This window comes from Lycorma delicatula, chromosome 3, assembly GCF_047948215.1.
Source record: "Lycorma delicatula isolate Av1 chromosome 3, ASM4794821v1, whole genome shotgun sequence".
Classification (NCBI taxonomy): domain Eukaryota; kingdom Metazoa; phylum Arthropoda; class Insecta; order Hemiptera; family Fulgoridae; genus Lycorma; species Lycorma delicatula.
In genome coordinates, this window is record NC_134457.1 from 13207726 (window position 1) to 13231105 (window position 23380).

The window sequence follows — 23380 nt, forward strand, 5'->3', positions numbered from 1 at the left end:
CGTTTTATATCATTATAGATTAATTAATTTTTACTGTTAAAATGCATATAGTACTTTTCCAAATTTACAGAATTAAATTTGTTATTTTTATATTGTGTACAATTATCTACATTTCAGAATATATCAGTAACACATCAACATGGAATTTAGTTATAACAGAGCTAAGAAAGGTAAATAATTGTACTCAATATAAAAATTATGATGAAGTTAGTAGAAAATATGTATATTTTAAAATTAATTAAATATTTTGTTTCATAAAAAAATGTTAAAGTTTATTCAAATTAAATTTGTATTTATTATTTACAGCATATTTAGAAAAATGATATGTATTAATACTATTTTTTTATTTTTTTGTAGCATTTGAAAAGATGTCATGCCTGAAGATTAATATTATTTTTGTTTAATGCATTTATACATTTTTTTAATTTCTCATTTAAACAAACAACAAATAGCCCTGTTTCTTTGAAATATATTGTAAATATTATATGAAACTAGTTTTCACAATCTAGTTTGTATATACATTCTGCTTTTTATTAATACTTTGTTCTTAAAGGTATCATTATTATTATTTATAAATATAATAATTTCATTTTTCTAAAATTGATCCTTTCAGGAATCATACTTGTCGGCACTATACAGATTATCCAATCAACCCAAGTACAAAATTAATAAAATAAAATAGGATGACACCTACCTTATTCCATAATCCAAGCAAGAGAACTTTCACGAGTAACTCACATAATCAGTTAATGTATATAATTTTTCTAATCATTTGTTGCAAATTACACATTCAAATTAAAAACCATATACTATGCATGAGATTTAAAATTGTTAAAAGATCTTTTTCAATTAAATCAAAACAGAAATAAAATTAAAATTTTTTAAATTGTAAATTAAAATTAAAAAAATTGCATACCATTAATAAAATTAAATTATAAGTCAAAATTAAAATCAATAATAAAAATAATAGAAATCTATGTAGACTATCAAGCCAAAAAAGTTATGTAACTTGTCACTTTTAACATTTAACATTGTAACATGGACTTCTAATTTAATTTTATTAATGACTTTATCTATATATATATATATATATATATATATATATATATATATATATATATATATATATAAATGAATGTTTGTCTGTCTGTATGTCTCTTATGCCTTCCTAAACTGTTCATTCGATAGCGATGAAACTTTGGGAAATGGTTGGACGCTTACCAGGGAAGGTTTCTGAATTAGTTTGGACCTGCTAGGTGGCGCTGGCGTTGAGATATTTTGAAAAATTGTATTTATGGTCCGATTTGCCTCATATTCAGAATACATGTTACTTACATGGAAAGAATTATCTCTGCAAAAAATGAACCTGCTAGATGGCACTGGGGTTGAGATATTTAGAAAAATTATATTTATGGACCGATTTGGTTCATATTCAAAATATGAATATTAGTTACGTGAAAAGAAATATTTTTGCAAAAACTATACCTGGTAGGTGGGGCCGGTGTCAAGATATTTACGAAAAAAACAAACAAATATAGAAACAGACTTTTTTATTCTATATATATAAAAGGCATATTCATATGTGTGTTTGCTAAAGACCAAAAAACTAATGGACCGATTTACGTGTAGGCAAAAGGGAAAATGGAAAACAGGGAAAAGGGAAAAAAGGAAACTGGGAGAGGGGTGAGGGAAAAGGGTGAAGGAGAAATTGGAAAGGGGGAAAAGGGTGAAAGGGAGAAGTTGGAAAGGGTAAAGGGGAAATAGAATAAGTGAAAGGTAAAATTTGTTAAGTTAATTTTTTTATCAAATTTTCAATTGTGTTCATTTAAACTCTCTCTCTCTCTCTCTCTCTCTCTCTCTCTCTCTATATATATATATATATATATATATATATATATAGCAATAGCGAAGCATTGCTGGATCTGCTAGTATTTTTTATATATATGAAAATTTTAATTTATAATTAAAAATTTTTGAATTTAAACGAAATTTTAGTTTTATTTCTGTTTTGATTTAATTGAAAAAGATCTTTTAACAATTCTAAGTCTCGTATAGTATAGGGTTTTTAATTTTAATGTGTAATTTGCAACAAATGATTTGAAAAATTATATAGAGCAACTGATGATGTGGGGGACTCGCGAAAGCGCTCTTTCTTGGATTATGAAATAAGATAGATGTCATCCTATTTTATTTTATTAATTCTGTACTTGGGTTTATTGGATTGATATAATAATTTTATTGTGTATTGAATATGTAATTTTTATATTGTAGCACATATAAATTCCATTATTATCATTATAATAACTATTATTTTATATGTATTTGCAGTACGTTAAAGTTTTGTCTTTCACATTATTTTACTCAGTGAATCTATTTTATTACTAATTATAATATTACACACAATTACCATTATATTTTTAAGCAGCATTATCATATATCTATCTGTTTTTTTTTTTTTTTTTAATTATTTTCTCTGTAATAATCTTACTGAGAAACTGTTTACATTCATGACTGTTATGTGGCATAGTTTTTTGAAAATGTTTTCTAATAATTTTAGTAGTCTTTTTTGTTGTCTGGATTATTAAAAACATTATTGGTCTCTAATTTAATAGTGAATTTTATATTTCTAAGTTATTTAATATTATTTGACTTAATCTTTTTTGATTCATAATATTCTTCTTAAATGTCACTATTACATTAACCACAAAAGGTACACATAAAATAAGTTTGTATATGTTTATAATAGAATTGAGGCAGTTTTTTTGTAGTATTTTATATATATATTTAAAATGTATTTGATTTAATGGTTCAATGATTCTAGATCAGTGAGTAGATGAAGTTGGGTATGTGTACCTCAGGGGGGTGCACAAAATGATACTTGAGAGTATGCCCAAGAAGAAATATAAATAATTTAATTTTTGACCACACAAATGCGCATGTGCACATATACACATGCACACACATACACACACATTATGTGGGGTACAATTTATAATTTTTTTTGTTTTAGGGTTATGTAAACAGAAAGGTTTGGAGATCACTGTTGTAAATCACAGTTAAATTATTTAGTTCTTATTACAGTTATTAAAAATGTATTGAATTTTTTGTTTCTTTCTTCAATTAATTAATTTTTTCTCTCTCTTTATTTACAGGATTGGTTCAGTGTGACTGATTGTGAAGGAAAATCAAAAGATAGATATTTATTTCTGTTTAAAGCTAGAATTCTTGTTTGTAAAGTTAGAAGAATATCAGAAGATCGATTTGTTTTTTTATTAAAAGATATTATTAGGGTAAGTTGATTCTGTATTAAAAAAAAAATTTTAAATTTCAAAATTGCGATGTTATGTAAGGTGTTTTTTAAGTAATCAGAAATGTCAATTAAAAAAAAATTAATTAGTTATAATTAATGTATTTCTAATGAAATAAAAACAGATACAGTGCTAAAACTGTACAAATAAATATTTGTCATTAATTTGCCTTGCATTATTTTATTGGACTCCCAAATATTTAAAAACAGTCTGGGTAAACTGCCTTGAATTATATTTGCTTAATTTTTCTTATCGGTTGAATTTTTATTTCTTCTTTTTTTATACTTTTTAAATACTCTTTTGCATTCTCCCTCTGATTGTACTGTACTAGTACCATTAGTTGCTACCAGATGTACTAATTATGAAATTGCTTACAAAGTAATATCTTTCTGATTGTTCATGTTCTGAATTTGGATCTTTTGTATTTAATGTTGTACAGTTCTATTGTCAGATGCAAACAATTTGTAAATATTTATTTAAATTAAATTTTTTTCAAACTCAACAAAAACCTGCAGCAGAAATACACTTTGAAGTGTTTTAAAGAAAGTGAAGGATTTTGTTAAAAATGATGGATTATTTCAGGTTGAATTTCATAGAACATGACCTCAAAATAATTGACATTCCAAGAAGAAAGAAAACAAACCATCCCATCTCAATATTTGTAATTTTACAGATTTTTATTTTAAATTCGGACTAGAATCGAACATGATATAAAAAGGAATAGCAAATTGCATCCTAGCAGTAAATATTTATCAGTTATTTATAGAAATTAATTTTTCCACTTATGTTTAGTATATTGCAAAAACTTTTACATTAGAATATATTGAGTTCTTAAAACTGGTGTAGTGGTTAACTCATTGCAAATCAAATCAGTTGTTTAACAGCTGGTTTTCAAAGACAAAGATTCTGAGGTTTAAATTCTAGTAAAAGTTAGTGGCTTTTATACAGATTTGAATAGACAATAGATGCCGGTGTAGTTTGCTGGTTCGTGTTCATTGACATCTCAGGAATGGTCGGCCTGAGCCTGTACAAGACTATACCTCGTTTACGTGTCATATAAATCATCCCCACCTCATTGTGCTGTGGGAGGGTTGCTTATTGTTCACTGTTTGAACAGATTGCAATGAACATATTAGGAAAGTAAAAAACTGGAATATTTTAGTGAAAACTTGGTTAAAAATATAGTTAAAAAATTTAATGATATATATAGCATCTCACTCACTTGCATAAAGTGATTGGAATGGAAATTAATATTTTTTTAAATAATGAGACATTTTATCAAAACTTGTTCCTCTTTTCTTAACCAAGCAGAAAGAGTACTGAGTTCAAGTGTAAAATACTAATCATGGGTTTTAAGAAAAAAATAACTTCCCAGCTAATCAAGGTAGGATAATTGGTGATGAATCGTAGATGTGAACTTAGACTTTGAAACAGATCAGACGCATTGTGTACAATGGAAATTACAATTACTCTGTGGCCAAAAAAAAATTTGCTGATTTACATGGCAAACTTCCTTCCTTTAAATCAGGTTGATTATTTTTGTTAACAGAAAGTTTTAGTGTAAAATTTTTAAGTATTTAGAGAAGATTTGAGATGCAACTAGAATTATATTGTAAGAATGATGTTTGTATGTTATATTAATACAGCGAGTGTAAACACAGTTTGGTTCTTGTTAGTTCCTATAAAATACTCTGTCTTTGACCTCCCTTTCCTTTGGAATTTGCTCTGTGATTCTGTCTCCTTAAATGAAACTAAAACTAAAATTGTGATATTTTGACTTCTTGAAGAGATGTAAATGAAATTGTAAAAAAGTGTTAAACACAATGCCAACTGATTTTCATAAGATTTTAATGATTAATTTTTTACTACGTACAATAAGTTCAAATAATGTTCTGTTAGTTTAAAATACATAACTTACTGTAAGATATGAGGTCAGTTCAGAAAATAACCCATTTTTAATTACGCGCCTGCTGAGATATTTAGTGACATGCAGTTGGCAACATTGTGTTCCACATAACCTCCTCTGTAACAACATGTTCTTGGATTATTGATATCTTGTTTAGTTTTTGTGTTATTATTATTTGAGTGCAACGTGTTTCTGTTAATTGCAATTTTTGGGAACAACAATATAATGTTAAATTTTGTGTGAAACTGGGAAAAACTTTCACAGAAACGTTTCAACTTTTCAAACAATATTATGAAGCTGATGCTCTGGGTCGTATGCAATCTTACAAATGGTTTTCATGATTTTAAAAATGGTCATCTGTCAGTTGAAGATGACCCTCAACCAGTAAGACCTTTGACTTCAATTGATGACACCCACGTTCAGAAAATCTTTGATCTGGTGCATGCAAATCACTGATTGACTGTCAGAGAATTTGCAGAAGAGGTTAGCATCTCAAGTGGATCATGCTCTGACATTTTGACTAAAAAATTGAACATGTATCAAGTTGCAGCAAAGTTTGTCCTCTTTTGATGACCGAACAGCAGAAAGAACATTGAGTGGATATTTGTCAGCAACTCTTTGAACAAGCCAATTATGATAAAACATTTATGCAAAGGATCATAACGGAAGATGAAAGCTGGGTTTATGGCTACGACATTGAGACAAAAGTTCAGTCATCAAAAAGTCACACATTACAAAAATCGCTACTAACACTTAAACACATTGCAATCAAATAAAAATAACACAAAACTAAACGAGATATCAATAATCCAAGAACATGTGGTTACAGAGGAGGTTATGCGGAACACAATGCTGCCAACTGCACATCACTAAATATCTTCGCTGGCGCATAATTAAAAATGTTCAGTTATTTTCTCAACAGACCTTGTATATTAAATAAGAGATTTATTATCTAACATAATTTGAGAGTATTCTTGTTTTTTTTTTTTGGTCATCGTGATTGTTTGGTATAGGATCATTATAGCAAAATGGATCATATCTTGATGACATTCTAATGTTCAAAGTATTTTTGCTAGAAAAGTAATGGGAAAATTTAGAGATAATATTTATTCCTATATTCCAAAGTGCATTAATTAATGCTCAGTACATGCCTCTTTTTACCACATAACTATATTAGTTTCTTATTTTTATCAGGATACAAATTTATTTTCTTTACATTTATTATGAAAGTTTTTTTTTATACTGGTAGCATTTTTTTGTAGGCTTATCTATATTTTAAATAAATAAAAAAATTATCTTTGTAAGAAAAAGTGTTAAGAACGATTTTGAAGAAATGAATTAAAAGTTTTAAAAATACTTTAAATTTGAATTGTTTGAGATTGGCACCAAATTAAGTTATTTGTAGTTGTTTTTAATTTGTCACTATTTTCTTGAACTTAAAATTTCAAAAAGAATTGAAAAAAAAACTTTTTTATTTTTATTGTGGTCTTTGAATGATTTCATGACATTAGTATACTTCAAGTAAAAGATTTTTTATTTTTGTTTCAGATACCAGAAGTAGAAATAAAAGATCATAAAGATAGTGATAGAATATTTGAATTACATCATAAGCAGCCAGGGTTTGGTAGTTACCCTCTTACTATATCAGCACATAAAGATCGTGTCAAAAACGCTTGGCTATCTGAAATAAGAGAATACGCTTCTGATATACGTGAGTACTGAATATTACATTTAATAATTGTATTTTGTTATTGCTATAATAATATTTAAGAATAATATTATACATGTATTTTTACTTTAATTAACTTAAAGAAGTAATTGCCCGTTTTCAGTTGATTGTATAGCTGGAACCTTTAACTGAAGTAGATTTAAAATTAATCTGTCTCTTCACATTTCAAACATTTGAATCAATCTGGATTTTTTAAAATAAATATAAATTATATTGTAATGTTAGACATATCCCCCTAAACCTGTGTTAATCAGGTACAAAAAAAAATGTGTATGTGTATGGATCTACTTATCTGTACTGACTATAAAACTGAAAAAAAGCTACATTTTACCCCTTTCTTTGGGTGTATAACTGATGAATATATACTGAATTTTTTTACCAACAATGATTAAAAATAATAACATAAGTTACTTCAATTCCCAAAACTAATCAGTAGATAAGAGTTTTAATAAACGTTTTTGTAAATATAAGAAAATAATTTCTGTATTAAAATGACTAGCACATCTCTAAAATTTAAGTTTAAGGTTGAAATATAAGGATAAATATTAATAAAATACTAATTCAGATGTTAGTTGTTGTATCACTAAATTTTTCGTGAGTTTCTATAGATTTTCTTTTACTAACATTTGATAGCATATGTCAAGCATTGATTAATAACAAATTTACATTACAGTGAATCCCTGTTACACTACAGAAAGATATAACTAGATAAAAAATGGAAGATTTTATAAAGATATCTTCCTATGTGGATTCAGAAATGATTAGAATAACTTAATTTTTCCTTAATTTTCATTTTTGTCTTTATAAAATTTTTTGTTTGAGATAATTTATAATTTTCAATATTCAAGGCATGAACAATATTAATGTAATGGAATTAATACTATTATTAAAAATTTTTCATTATGGCTGAATTTATGTTTTTCTTTTAGTCATCAACCACCTGAGCGGTTTAATATTATTCTCCATTCCTTTTTGTTCTGTGTTATTATTTTAATCTCAATATAATTTTACATCCTACATCCTCAGTTATCTGTTTTTATAATACAAGATTTGTCTTTCTCTATAGTTTTTACCCTTCTATACATTATTCATGTTATTACTGAATTAATTAAACATTGATGTCATAAGGAATCATTGAAGCCACCTACCTAGTTTATCTTTTTACAAAATTCTGCAGGCCTTTTATTTTTAGACCACTTCGTACTTTGTTTACCCTACAAATTTTCACCATGTTTTTGGTAATCCCCTTGTCTGTGAAAGGTTTTTCTGTTATAAATAAATAAGTTTTTTGTATTGCACACGTTTCATTATCATATAGATACCACAACAGTACACAAAAATGTTTTAAAGAAAATTTTTGCAATTCCTAGATCTACGTATATATTCCATTCTAGTAAATTTGTTTTCTGGATGAAGGCTCTCCTTTCTTATTTCAAACTGCAGTTGATGTCTATATTACTAATTGTCCTTTAAAAGTTTACTACTTACACAGCAAAATTCTCCATTTCTGGTATATTGTGTTATTTTAACATTTAATTATTCATTAACTTCCTTTGTGGTATTTCATTAGTTTTATTTAACAGAATTGTTATGTAAAACAAAACTAATCCTGATAGATAAAACTACTAAACTGATAGCTAAACTAGAACTTATTCAGTATTTATTTTAACTCGCCTTTGGTTTCTGCACAATAGTACAATGTCATTAATGAATTTTTACTCCTTGCTTTGGTAGTTGCCCCATTCTAAAACTATTCCTTCAACTCCTCCTTTATTGTTTCTTCTATGTAGTAGAAAACAAGGGGACAACCTACATCCTAGTCTTATCCCTTTTTTTTTATCTGAGCTTGCCTTTCTTCATCTTCTATCCTTATCATTGGTTCCTGATTGTGAAATTGTATTGTGCTTATATTCTACATGACAATAAGGATTATTTATTATTAATAAAAATATTCTGTTCTCTTATGATTTCAGTTGCACTTGCTGAACACGCTGCTGATGACCTCAGATTACAATCTCAACCAGAGGACAAAAAGAATCTTGAACCTTTAACCGGAATTCAGTTAGGACCTGGTACACCTGGTCAAGAATTACCGATAGAACGAATTAGTAACGAGCAAAACAAGGAAAATATTTTACCTCAAATATTAAGTAAAGCATCTAAACTTAAAGAAGTTTCTAAAAGTAAAGCCAGTGAAGAAATTAAACAGAGTAAACAATCAGAGGAGGAAATTAAAGTATCTGATAGTAATATCAGCGTTAAAAGAAAAGAAGAAAACGAAGACAAAGAGTTGCCATCTGAGAAAAAAGTTAAAGTTGAAGAGGAAACAGAAGACGACAACATGGATCGATTTGCCAGTTCTAGAAAATCTGTTTCATCTCGTAGAGTTGAAGGTGAATTTATTATCACTTCATAATATAAAATTATTCTAATACTATCCATTTTTTTTTTATCCGTTACATTAGTAATAACTTCTTGTTTTCTTTAAATATTTATTAATCACTCTCTCTCCCTCACTCCCTCCCTCCCGCTACATATATATATATATATATATTAGTAATTCAGTGTGTGTGTATGTAGAGTAAAAATGATTAAAATATGTACTTTAAAATTAAATTGTCATTAAATACTACATTATATATGAAGATCACAGTACATGTTAAACACCAAAAAATATGTTAATACACATAGGCTAGGAGGTGCATCTGAAGAAGAAAAAAACAAAATGCCTACCTATCGTAGCAATGTCGTACCATTATTTTAAAAGACAAGCAAGTTAAAACATTAATATGATTAATCTGAAGAAGGATTCCTTACATGTTTTTTAATCCTCTTTCTTATTAATACCGGTGTTCTTTGGTGGTTGGGTTTTAATTAACCACACATCTCAGGAATGGTCGAACTGAGAATGTACAAGACTACTACACTTCATTTACAGTCATACATATCATCCTCATTCATCCTCTGAAGAATTATGTAAACGGTAGTTACCGGAGGCTAAACAGGAAAAAGAAAGAAAGAAAGAAAAAGTAATTTGAAGTAAGATCCTGTGCAGCCTAGATTTGCATATTAATGTCAAACTCTGCTTTTTCAGTCTAACTGTAGGAGTCGTTTCATGAACTGCAATTGCCATCCACTCTGAATAAAGATTTTTCAAATGGGCTTCGAAAGGCCAATTAATACAATTATCGAAGGACTGGAGTAATGATATCATTCCCGTAGGAATACAAATTTGTACTGTTTTACTTTCTCAAAATCTTTTTTTCACATTGTCTGTTGTTAAATGTTCACAGAAACTGTCCATTGTTAACATACTTTTCAATTTTGAAAGACCACCAGGTTGCCACTCCCACATACATTTTACCTACTCTAAAACTACACCACATGATCCATCCAACCTTTTTCTTGGTACCTAACAATGATACCAGCAGGTAATTTTTCACCGTTTGGACGGGTTTTTCTTTTAAATACGATAAATGATTGAAGTTTTTTGCCATCTGCAAGTACTTTTCTTTCTCCAATCTGTTTACATGATTCCAGAATATCATATTTACAGTGTGTTGTATGGTTACTGATTTCATCAGCTAAGCAAATAACTAATTTTTCATATAAATGTTCCACAGAACTCATTTTTACTAGCTCGCTTAAAGTACAAACTCAAAAAACTTAAAGTGTAAATTGAACCCACAATTTACCTTCAGTCATCTAAAACAAAATGAATACTGGTATGTGTTTCACTGAGACAATTGTTTCCTCTATAAAAATGCAGGATGATGAATAATAAAAAAATGTTATGATAATCGGAAATGCATAGATAAAAAATAATGCTATGAAAAAGATTTATAATCAGACAATTACAGTATATCCTACACAACAGATGTGACTCAACATTAAGTTACTGATGTGAAGTTAAAAGTAATTAGAATATACCCTATGTTCTGTTTACGTTACTACCGTGTATTAGTATATTATACCGCAATATGCAGTACTATGGTAAATACAGATAGATATTGGACACTCATTTGGAAATCCTTACATATCACATGCAGCCATAAATTTCATGTTAGTTTTTAAAAAAGGTGCATGTTGTATATGAGATACGAGTAAATAAATTCTGGTAGATACACCGAATATTTTAAGTACAGAAACAGCTTTATACTGCATATCTAAGAGATATTTTGAGACAAGAAAAATGGGGTTCTACATAGTTAAAAACAATCTGCATTATGGTGGGTTTTTAATTTTTGTCCACCATCTTGGATCCACCATATTGAATCAAACTTAATTTTTTTAAACAGGAGGTGGACATGTGATGCATGATTTCGATTTAAGATTTTACAAGAATAACATTGGTAAAACCTGTTTTTCTGTTAATGTCTTTGTTATCAAGTTATAAGCATTCAAAGTTGCAGTGACGGAAAAATCATGTTAATAATAAAACGAGGTAAAACACACTGCATGAACAATTTTATTGCATTTACATTCATAATGCGTACAATAATGAATTTTATACAGTGCTATAATATTATTAATAGTAAATAATAATAACTAATAATTAATAACACAACAGAAAATTAAAAATTTATTTTAAATAAATGATTTTAATCGTAAATTAGTAATGAAATAAATTTTGAAACCATACCATCTACAATAAATGTTCAAAATGCTTCCTCTCTTCAGCTTGACAGTGTGCTAACCTCAAGTAATATCTGTTTATAACTTGTTTTATCATGTCTCATGTCTGGTGGTACACGAGCAAAACTTTTATTTAAAATTTTAAAATAAATTTTTAATTTGCTCTTATGTTGTTAATTATTAGTTATAGTTTATTATTATCAATATAGCACTGTTTAAAGTTTGTTATTGTATTATGCATTGCATTATGAATGTAAAATGCAATAAAATTGTTCATCCAGAATACGTTTTACCTCGTTTTATTGTTACACAATTTTTCAGTTATTGCAGTTTTGAATGTGTATAACTCTATAACAAAGGCATTAACAGAAAAATAGATCTTTAAATATATTTGGTGTTAAGATGTATCTTAATAGAATATATTTATTTATTTACTAACATATGGTATGTAATATAAAATAATAAATAATTTATTTGTACAACCACAAAATCAGTAAAACAGCCATTCACCTTACAGGATTGGTAGCATTATCACACTGTTGCAATGCATGTTCAGCTAAATACAGTTAATTTATAAATTACATAATAAAATAGGAGCATATTACAGCTTCAGTGAAAATTTTAAGAAAAGATTGTATAAAAAATATTCAATTCTTTTTTGTTTCCTTTTCAATTTTCCTCTTACATATTTTTTTTAATCTAGTAAGATTGTAATTTTATGAAATTGTACATGATGTTTTTCTGATTGAATGGTGTCTGTTCTACTATTATTACATTCTAAAATTGTCATGAGTATGTTTTGTATGTTAGAAGCAGTTTGAAATTTATTTATGTTGCTGTATTTTATAACAGATTTATTTTTAATAATTCCATCGTATGGTTTTTAAATTGTTTTTGAAATGTTTTATTTATGCTGCTGATATATATATATATAACCACAATTGTTAGACTATTTCTGCATAAGTCATTATCATATTATTGATTTTCTGACGATTGTGATGTTTTATAAAAAAGATTTACAGGATTGTAGTCTATCTTGTATCGATATTTATTATGAATATATTGATTGTTTTTGCTGTGTAAATGATATACTTATGAGTGTTATCACTTATGTTATTTTTTTTTATAAGTGTCAGTGATGTATTTGTTTCTTTCTACATTCTGTTTATTTAAATTTTTTTTTAAATTAAAAATATCAATTATTTTATAATTACTGTATCCATTATTTATTGTGGTATTTTTAAAATAATAAAGTTGTTCATTTACTTTTACTTCATTATTAGGCATATACTTCTGGGCTCTGTTAATCATTAATCTAACTATGCTTATTTTGTGTGACCAATTATGGTTAGAATCAATATGTGTTGCAGTTTACCATTATTGATTAATTTTCCATTGTATTGTCCTTTTTACAAAGGTTAATGTCTGGTATACAGTTACTGTGTGTATACCAATGTACATCGGTAGAACAGTAGAACATTAAATACAATTTAAGGAATTCTACTTCTACACCTTGGGAAACAAAGCCATACTGAATAATAACTCTGGATCATAAACATAAATGTTTATACCTAATAGTTATTAGATTATGAAACATTCAGGGTAGTGAAATTTTATTATAAAGTTCATTTTTTCTTCTTATTCTTCTGAATATAACTTCACCATTGTTACATGATCTTTTAAGTTAACTACAGCAGTAATAACAGTTATTTGTTTTTAACTTTGCATATATGTATTGCCTTGCAGAATTCCGTTCAGTGTCCAGCACAACCAGTCAAGAGGTCTATGTTGAGACATCATCGACGCATCACCAAATGTCATCATCCAGTTCATCATCACGAAGCATGAAAATGGTCGAGGAGAGTGCTGCAATCAATGGCAGAACGATATCACAGTTTAGAGAAGTAACCGGTGATGTCGATGGTTTTTCAAGTATTCAGGGAATAACAGCCGGGTCTAAAGGTGCAGATAGTTTCACAACAATCGAAGAAGTCTCTTCAGGCACCAGAGGATCTGTCGATTATACATCTGGAAAAAGAGATTCTAAGGATTTCTTATCTAAAGAAGCTATTCTTGGTAGCGAGTCTGTTTCTGTTAAAAAATCGTCTTCCTCATCTGGTTCTAAATCTGCGTTCTCTAAAACTATTGGAAGCAACAGTTTAAATTGTGAGTAATTGTTTTTATTAATAGTACTATTAACTATTTAATTAATTGTGTTTTTAATTTATGCTACTAGTATATTCAATTGTTTTACTATACTTAAGGTAATGACTGGGTTTTAACATGATTTTCATGTTAAATAGTCATCCAATTGTTTGGAAACCATTAAGTAAGTAAGTAGTAAGTAAGTAAGTAAGTAAGTAAGTAAGTAAGTATAATAAACACAGTTTTGCTATTTTTCAGATACCTCCCATATTTTTAAAAATATTTATATAAATTTTAAATGGAAATAAGTGATTGACTGCTGTGGCCATCAGATATATTGCATTAGTTAATGTAATAAAAGTAACAAGAATTATTCACCATTTGCCCTTCAATTTCCCTGCTTCACTTGATTGGAATCATACATTAACAATTTTAACTGGAACATAATCTTTATCGTTTGCTTTACTTATATTATTTCTAAACAATAGTAGTACAAAATTAGAACACGTGACAAATTGTATTTATAAATATCAAAACAAATATAAATTAATAAACCACCAAATTGATTTATAAGGTTCATAGCAATGAATCATGAACATTAATGTTAATAATTTATTCTAAGAACTGGGTTGATCAGTACAGATTAAGCCTATAGGAGGTCCTAGACAAAATTTTAATTTGGGGCCTCACTAATATAAGTTGTGGACAACTTCTAACAAAATTGAAGGGTATTCAGGAAATTCCCTTTTCAGCATTAGAAAAAAAGAAAAAAAAAAAAAAAAGATTTTTTATTTGATTTAAAAAGAAAAAAATTTTTAATGTTTTTGTATTTTTTTTTTAATTTTAAAGTTATTACTTATTTTTTATCTTTTTTAAAAAATTCACCATGTTACCTGTCCCCTTGGAGGTTAACATGTTCATGGCCCTCCTGTTAGATCCGTGAATGTCATTATAATGACATTTTTTGTATTGTTTAAAAATAATAACATAATATTCTATATTATAAAATATAAAATAATAAAGTAGTTTTTAATATTTTTAAATTTATTATTATTTTTTTTATTTCTTCTGTACTGAAGCTCTGGGCCCTTCCAAATTACAGGCCCTAGACATTTGTCTATTAATTAAGTCAGCCCTGGCTATGAGGAGGTAGAAAGGAAAATATTGACCGAGTATAAATGGCTGTCATTTACAACAATACTGATTTGAATTTTTAAAAACGACTACAATTTTATGAAGATAAAGAGATTTTATAAATTTTAGAATTGTAGTCTTGGCAAAAGTAAAAGAAGCTAATGTTCAAAGTTATATCTGTACATTGATGTAAAATATTAATTATAGAAAAAAACACATTTTTGGGGGGGGGGGCTTGATTATATCACCACATAAGCTTAAAGCTTGTGTGTGAAATGTGGAAATGGAATTTTGTAGCATATGAAAAATACCATCCCTGATTGGGATTTGAACCCGGGACCTCCAGATGAAAAGCAAAGATGCTACCACTCCACCATGGAGATCGGCATATTGATCATTATCATATGAATAAATGATATTTATATCTTTATAATCAATATAACTTATACTTTATAATATAATTTTTACCTTTACTTTTGTTATTGTTAGTCACATCTTGCTTCAGTAAATATAGATATCATTTCTTCAGGTTTCTGTTTTTTAAACACTAATTAGGTGGCTGGTTGTCTATGTTTAAAGAAAAAGAAAAAAATAGAAAATATAAATAAAAATATATCAGTAGTAGTTTTCTTCGTGTATCCCTTTCCCATCTCTAAAAAAAAAACGAATTATAAGTTTTTATTATTCTTTTCTTTAATATATTTATTGCCAAATGCAATAATTGGTTCAGCTACTCTCTGGTGATACAATAGCATTGTGTAAAAATTTCAAATAATTATATTGAATAATTCCTAAGATAATAATACCAAAATGTTAAAAAAACTATTGGTACTTACGTATTAACGCCACCGCAGTTACAGCTTTATTTAAAAACAAAGTAGTCAATCGGATTTCGTTGGAAAATGGGCCAATATAGAGTTTAACATAGATTCAAAACAGTCTCTTTATTAATTTTAATAAATCGTTATTTATATTTATTTATTTTATAAATATAATTTAACCAAACTTAACCTACGCTCGCTTCGCTCGCTAACCTTGACTAATTGGAGTGTTTTGATTATTTAAATAACAAATAATTGCAATAATTACTGAATAAAAATTAAATAAATACTCAAAAAATTACAGTGTTAATTAGTCAAGGTTAGCGAGCGAAGCGAGCGTAGGTTAAGTTTGGTTAAATTTTATTTATAAAATAAATAAATATAAATAACCATTTATTAAAATTAATAAAGAGACTGTTCATTTGACACCAAAATCCGATTGACTACTTTATTTCTAAATAAAGCTATAGCTGCGGTGGCGTTAATACATAAGTACCAAACTATTTTTTTTGACAAAAGCTGAACAATTGGCATTTCATTCTTTTCTTTTAATGTGCAATTAGTTCCAATTTTCAACTTCATTTTTCTCAGGCTTACTTTCTGAAACTGCATAGAATGATTTTGAGTATCATCTCTCAAAAATGTAAATGTAATATACCATACTTCAAAAGCCACCTTTTCAATTTCACCTTTTGGTGAACTTCAGATATACTATGACTGCAGTAAAAGTATCTATATCACCATTTAATCTGTTGTAATTCTATACACATTGTGACTGGTGAGCGGCTTTTTATTTTTATCTAATTTGCTTTTTTCACAGCCACTGCAAAATTACTCAATATCTATGCACCTAGTACTTTTCAATATTGTTATTAGTTACAGTATCACTGTACTAGTAGTATTACAGTAATAATTATATATAATTTATTAAATTTCATCTACTTTTTAACAGACTTTAAAAAAGTAGGAGGAGTTATCAATTCATCAATTTAATGTTTTTTTTTTTTTTTTTTATGAATGTTACGCAATATCTTTGATGTTGGTAAACCGATTTTGATCATTTTTTTTTTAATCGAAAGAGAATACTTTTGGAATGGTCCTATATAAATTTTAACCAAATCTGGTGATAATCTTAGGAAAAATAACAAAAAAAACTGAACGGCTTGACACCCTTAGCCGCTGACATCTCACACCAGTACCATGGTGCTCTGTTCCTTGTATGACTAGGATATTAATAACAGTCTATATTATCATTGTTTAGTCTCTGTGGAAATATTCATGGCATTTTTTTTCTTTATCTTTCTTTCTTAAACAATCATTCCTTTTATTCTTGGCTACTTTCTTCTCACATATAAATATTAAACCTATGTTTAATATTTACATAAAATGGTCAAAAAGTGTATTATCCCTAATTGCAGAATTATAATATTTATATTATGTAATAATAAATTCTAATGTTACAGTATTAAAAAAATAATCACACAGCAAGCTCCCAATCAACATCACTGTATGAAGCAAGTTAAATATTATAATTTTGCAATAAATAATATTCTATATTTATTGTAAACACTTTCTTTAATCGAGTACCCACATTCCTTGTCCAAACATCCACTCACAATAATGAAACCTGTTGTAGAATAAAAATTAGATAGATTAGCAACTTCATCGTTTCTGTCACAGCTTTCCCATCATGTGGTCTATTTAATAACTAATTTTGGTTTAAATCAGACTAGGCATTGCACTCTAAAATTTTAATTCGATTAAGAGTAATATAAATCTTCCCCTTGGCAAAATTTTTCTTGCCGAGGTCTATCATTACCCTGACAAGAGTTGTACCCTGCAGTTTGTGTACAGTTTAATACTAGAAGTAGCATTCTGCGCTCGAAATCTCTGTATTCCTTGCTCGCTTAGAATGTTGTACAAACTGGTGAAATGGCTACGCACTCATCAACATCTTTCATTCTAAGACCAATAATCTCATTGCCAAATTGTATGAGTACAGCTTTTGGTAACTCTCCTTCCTCGTATATCAAGCCGAGGCTGTGAGTTCATTGCTCTTACATTTCATTTGCCAAACATTTTTGTATTAAACTGACATGAAGAGCATGACTCTTTAAACTTTCATTCCATAAGAATCGACTAGTGTACATTCTTATTTGTGAGAGTCTACATTCTTGTTGTTGAGAAGTCTATGCAGAAACATTCATGGAATTTCATTCTCTATTTCTCCTTTAACTATCATTCCTTACTTGGCAAAGTTCCTTGAAAGTTGCCAAGAAGTACGTTAAGTAGGCCTACCCATATTTTAATTATATAATAATACATATATATTAAATATAACATATAGTATATTCTAGTTATATTATATATATAGGTTTTAGATATTACTAAAAATTGTGAAATAAAATAATTAATAAAAATAAAAACAGACTTCAACAAATAATTATTTTTGAAGTCAGAGCCAGCCAACACAAATTAAAAAAACAAACCTATGATCTATATAACTCAAATCCTACTTCGAACAATGCAAAATTGGTAATAAAAGAGATCTACAAAAATATAACAATAAAATGCGACATACAAAAATATGATATAAAAATACTTTATATATGGCTAAGTACATTTGTTATCACCAAGTATTATTATCACCAAGTACCTTAGCGAACTCAAGGTGAGGTATGATCATGAGGCACTCTCTCTTATGTGCTCTTGAGATCACATTTTACATGTGGGAATCCCGTTTAGCCACTTAGCGATCGATTGAGGTACTAAATTTACATAACTTTATGTCTAATTTGACTTCAAAAATAGTTATTTGTTGTAAATACCTGTACTCTAGTTAATAAATAAAAATATAATTATTTTTAACATTTTAGTACTATTATTTGTTGAAGTCGGTTTTTATTTTTATCTTTTATAAATTATTTTATTAAATTTTTTTAGTAATCCCTGACATAGAATACATTCTTTAAGTCATTTCTGAAAATTCTTCATACTTTTCTTAAGAAATCATTATCAATTTTTCTAATTTCTTGAATAATGTTGATTCCAAATCTTAGTGGTATGCAGCTTATTTACAAACATTTTAGATTTCAGGTATTCTCAAAGGAAGTAGTCTGCAGAATTCTCTAACTAAAATTTGTATTCAGAATTTCATTAGAGTACAGAATTTTTTATCACACTTTATCAGAAACAAAAATTTTATGAACAAACTATTTTATATAGGTGAAATTTGAGGTCTCGCCATAGAATATATCAAACACTTCTGTCTTGATATATTTAAAGAAGGTGACTGATGCCTACAAGGAGTTGGACTTTTAATAACTGTTGTACTTAATGCTGTCAACACACTAGAGTATGTACCGTCCATACTACATTATTAACAAATTTATCACAAACATTACCCATATTTTTCCACGTTTCAGTACATTTCAAAATGACATTTCATGAAGGAATTCTTCCACATCTACTTTGATTTGCATTCAATAAATGTATTCACTGCCAATATACGTTCTTGCACTGACCAGTTGTCGATGTTGCTTACCAATATAAATTGCATTACCGGCTTCTGTCAAATTCAGTCAAATTCAATTCTGTCAAATAACAGATTTCCCTTGCCACACTTCAGGGTTAGCTTCTACTGCTCGCTGAAAACCACCACTTTCCATTGCTATACCCATTATACAATAAATTACTTATAGTCAGAAATTAATATAATACACATTACTTAAAGGCAACAGATTCAATGCATAAAAAGAGTACACATCCTATAATGAGCAACTTCATCTCCTTAATTAAACACTTTAAATAAATCATACAATTATTTGTTAGAAAAGTTGTTTAAATTGCATTGTTTGTTGTCACTTTTAGTTCATTCTTTTAAGTGTAAATTGTTGTTACATAGAACCAAGTTCTTGGTTACTATTTTCTCATAGACTTGTTCCAGTGAAACATAACTTGAAATGGTAAAATTTCATTAAATGTTTACAGTCAATATAATTTGTGTCATCATTAGTATTAATTCAAAGTAAATTATCAAACTAATTTTCAAATAGTATTTTTATGTATTTATCAATAAAGAATATTCTCCAGTTCAATCATTCGTAAAAACAATTTACAATAAAGCTATTCAAAAGAGATTCTACTTAAAATATCAGTTCACAACTTATACTACCACAGAATAAACAGTACAGAAATTTATTATACCCAATATACACTGTTTTAGTTTATTATACCCATCACACACTGTTAAGTAGCTAAACCAAACAGGCATTCAAAAGCATGCTATTTATTTTAACATAATTATTTAGATAATGCAAATTTCTTCGTTTATGCAGTGTAACTTAACCTCATGAAAGATACAAAGATATGGTAATTATAGCTTAGAACATGATCTTATGTAGTGTCCTAGCTTTTATAATCAGGTACTTAAAATATTTATAATTAGTACACTTTTGCAACAGATGAGGGCTATACTTAATGTGCTCCATTATCCAAGGACAGTATCCTCATTTGACTTAATTAGGAAAATAATTATGTAGTTCTGTTATAAACTTACCGGCATAAACATTTTTTTATGTTTGGGTTTAATCTTACAAACCCAACAAAAACAGGTAGAATGGTGTTGATTTCCAAAATGTTAGATTACATGGTCACAAATAATTTTATAAACAACTATATTTAAACCACTAAAATATACATACAGCATTTCAAAATTCAAAAGTAAATTGTGCTGAATAAATTATTCTATATGAATGTATAAATGAGGAATGTAGTTTGATGTGGATGATGAACACAGCAAGAAGTTGAAAATTCCATTTACAGCAAATGTAAACACAGATTTAAAGCCATCATCTTTTGACAGAGAAACAGTATTGGGAATACTGAGGGAGAAGATATGTAGTACAAAGGTTTTACAGAAAATCTAAGAAATGTATGTAAACTTAAGGTCATCACCATTTGGTTCAATGAATGCTGGTTAATTTAAATGTCTATTTTGTTCTTTACATTGGTTTAGTTAGATTCTTTTTTGACATTCATTTAGTTGATTCCTTTCTATTCAGTATCCTTTTAAACGTAAAATATTTATTACATATTTTTACATTTTTGGTTGTATTGTATTCTAATCTTTGTTATCCTTTGTAGTTACTATTAATTATATTTTTTTCTATCATCGAATTAATTGATTCTGGATGTCTTATGACTTACTGGAAAAGTTCCTCATCTTTCATGATTTTAGAACTTTAATCTTTCTGTGAATTATATTGAAATATTCAAATTTATTTTGATGTTAGAAGGATTTTTTTTTTCTATAAACTACATCTCAAATGTGTCTAATCTTTGTCTTTTTTTTAGTATTCATATTCATATTTTGCTACATCAAAGCACCATACTGATAATTAAAAATAATCTAATTAAAAAATGTATGTTGATGCTGTGCAATCTCTTTTCTGTATGAAAGCTATAACTTAGGTCATAGTTTTTGTAAAATTTATATAGTTCAGTATAAATTGATTATGAGTTAATAACTAAAATGATTATGTTCAGCTTTTTAACTAGCAATTTTAAGATGTTCAAATGAATATGCAGTGATGGAATGAATATGTTCAAATTTCTAATATTAATTTCTGATGTTAATAACCTAAGAAAGTATTCAACGTTTTTTTTATTGCCAGATATTGGTAAAAATGAAGTTTCATTTGTATGAATATTTATAAAAGTAAATTTTCAAAATTTACTTTCAGTATGTTTTATTATAGAAAGGTATGTTTGCCACTCAAGAGTATTAATGGAAAGATATAAGTATACTTCCAAAATCTTTTAACTATGTTTTTAATCCAGAATGTCTATATTCATAAATTCTTATAAAGCACTGATCTCTGTGAAAGCACCGAATGTAGAGAAATACGGGATGAAATATTAACTAGGAGAACTAAATGAAAATATATTTTTATAAATAATTATATTCTGCTGCTAGGATGCAGTTTTTTAGACTATTTATTTATTAAGGTCAGGAAACAAATTTGTACAGATTTGAAAACTTGCTTGATGAATTAATTGCATTAATATTTTGCAGTTGTTGGAGCAAAAATCTCTTGAATTATATTTATTTATAAAATCTTACTATTAATATAACCTTCAGTTATTTTCAGTTTTCATCTTTACACGTTTTAAACATTTTTTATTTATAGCTTTTAGTTTAGTCTTAAAAAGATAAAAAGTTTTAATAATAACCAACACTTTTAAAAAATTTAAGCAGTAATAATTATGGAACAAGTAGCTTTCAGAAGTGTATAGAATTCTATTATTTGAATTTAATGCAAAGTTCATTCAGAAATTATCATATGACAGTATTATTTATGATTATTCAAGAAAATTTTATAAAAATATTAAAGCAGTTGCGTGTTAAAAATTGTTTTTATTCCATTAAATAATTCCTTTCCCCTTCCCAGTAGTATCTTTTAATCTTTTAGATATTACTGTATCTTGCATCGTTTAGATACAAGTTAGTATCTTTTATTTTCCTGTTTCTGAAATCTAGCTGTATCTATTTAGTAGTAGACATTAAGTTATTTTTGCATTTAATTTCTAAATTTTTGTAAATATTTCTATGAATACAGTATGTAATTCTCAATTCCTTTTTATCTAATTGTAAATATGAGTATTTCACCTGTATGGTCATTTATCCCAATTTTATGAATTAAACATTAAGGATTTTGCAGGAGTTTTTACAGTCAGATGCTGTTGTAACTCTGATCTAGTACAAGAAATTTTGCATAAAAAGATGCAGTGCATTAAAGTGCCAAACATATGAATCTGTTCAGAAAAAACCAAATATTTTTAATTACACACCAACAGAGATATTTAGTGACATGTGGTTGGCAGCATTGTGTTACGCATAACCTCCTCTATAACGACATGTTCTTGGATTGTTGATATCTTGTTTACTTTTCATGTTATTGTTATTTGAGTGCAACGTGTTTAAGTGTTAGTAGTGATTTTTGTAATGTGTGATTTTAAGGAGGAACAATACAACACACAATTTTGCGTGAAACTAGGGAAAACTGTAACAGAAACGTTTTAACTTTTGAAACAAGATAATGGAGATTATGTTCTGGGTTGTTCAAATTTTACGAATGGTTTTCACGATTTAAAAGCAGTCATCAGTCAATTGAAGATGACCCTCGATCAGGAAGATCTTTAACTTCAACTGATGTCACTCGCGTTCAGAAAATTTACAATCTGGTGCATGCAAATTTCCGATTGTCAGATCGACTGTTCAAAACTTTGTTGTCAAAGCTTGTTTCAAAACTTTTCAAGTTTTGAAACAAGCTTACGTTTCAAAACTTGAAAAGTTTTGAAACAAGCATACGTAGATGATACTTTGGGTCGTATACAATGTTGCGAATGGTTTTCACGATTTAAAAGCGGTCATCAGTAAACTGAAGATGATCTTCGACCAAGAAGGCTTTCGACTTCAACCGATGACACACATGGTCAGAAAATCAACAATCAGGTGCGTGTAAATCGCCGAATGACTGTCAGAGAACTTGCAGAAGAGATTAGTTAGTATCTCGATTGGATAATGCTGTTACATTTTGACTGAAAAATTGAACATGCATCGAGTTGTAGCAGTTTGTTCCTTGTTTGATGACCGAACAGCAGAAAGAACATCGAGTGGACATTTGTCGGCAACTTCTTG

The 23380-nt window shown here is 27.8% G+C and overlaps 1 protein-coding gene across 5 annotated transcripts in view; it reads left to right on the forward strand.

Moving 5' to 3' along the window:
• Obsc (Obscurin) overlaps positions 1-23380 on the forward strand; it is a 613188-nt gene that overhangs the window by 365440 nt on the left and 224368 nt on the right. For all 5 annotated transcript variants that reach the window (XM_075359431.1, XM_075359430.1, XM_075359429.1 and 2 more), the window contains 4 exons: positions 3153-3290; positions 6763-6925; positions 8917-9336; positions 13325-13744. In XM_075359431.1, coding sequence (XP_075215546.1) covers positions 3153-3290; positions 6763-6925; positions 8917-9336; positions 13325-13744 — 1141 coding nt within the window. The remainder of the gene's footprint in view (positions 1-3152; positions 3291-6762; positions 6926-8916; positions 9337-13324; positions 13745-23380) is intronic.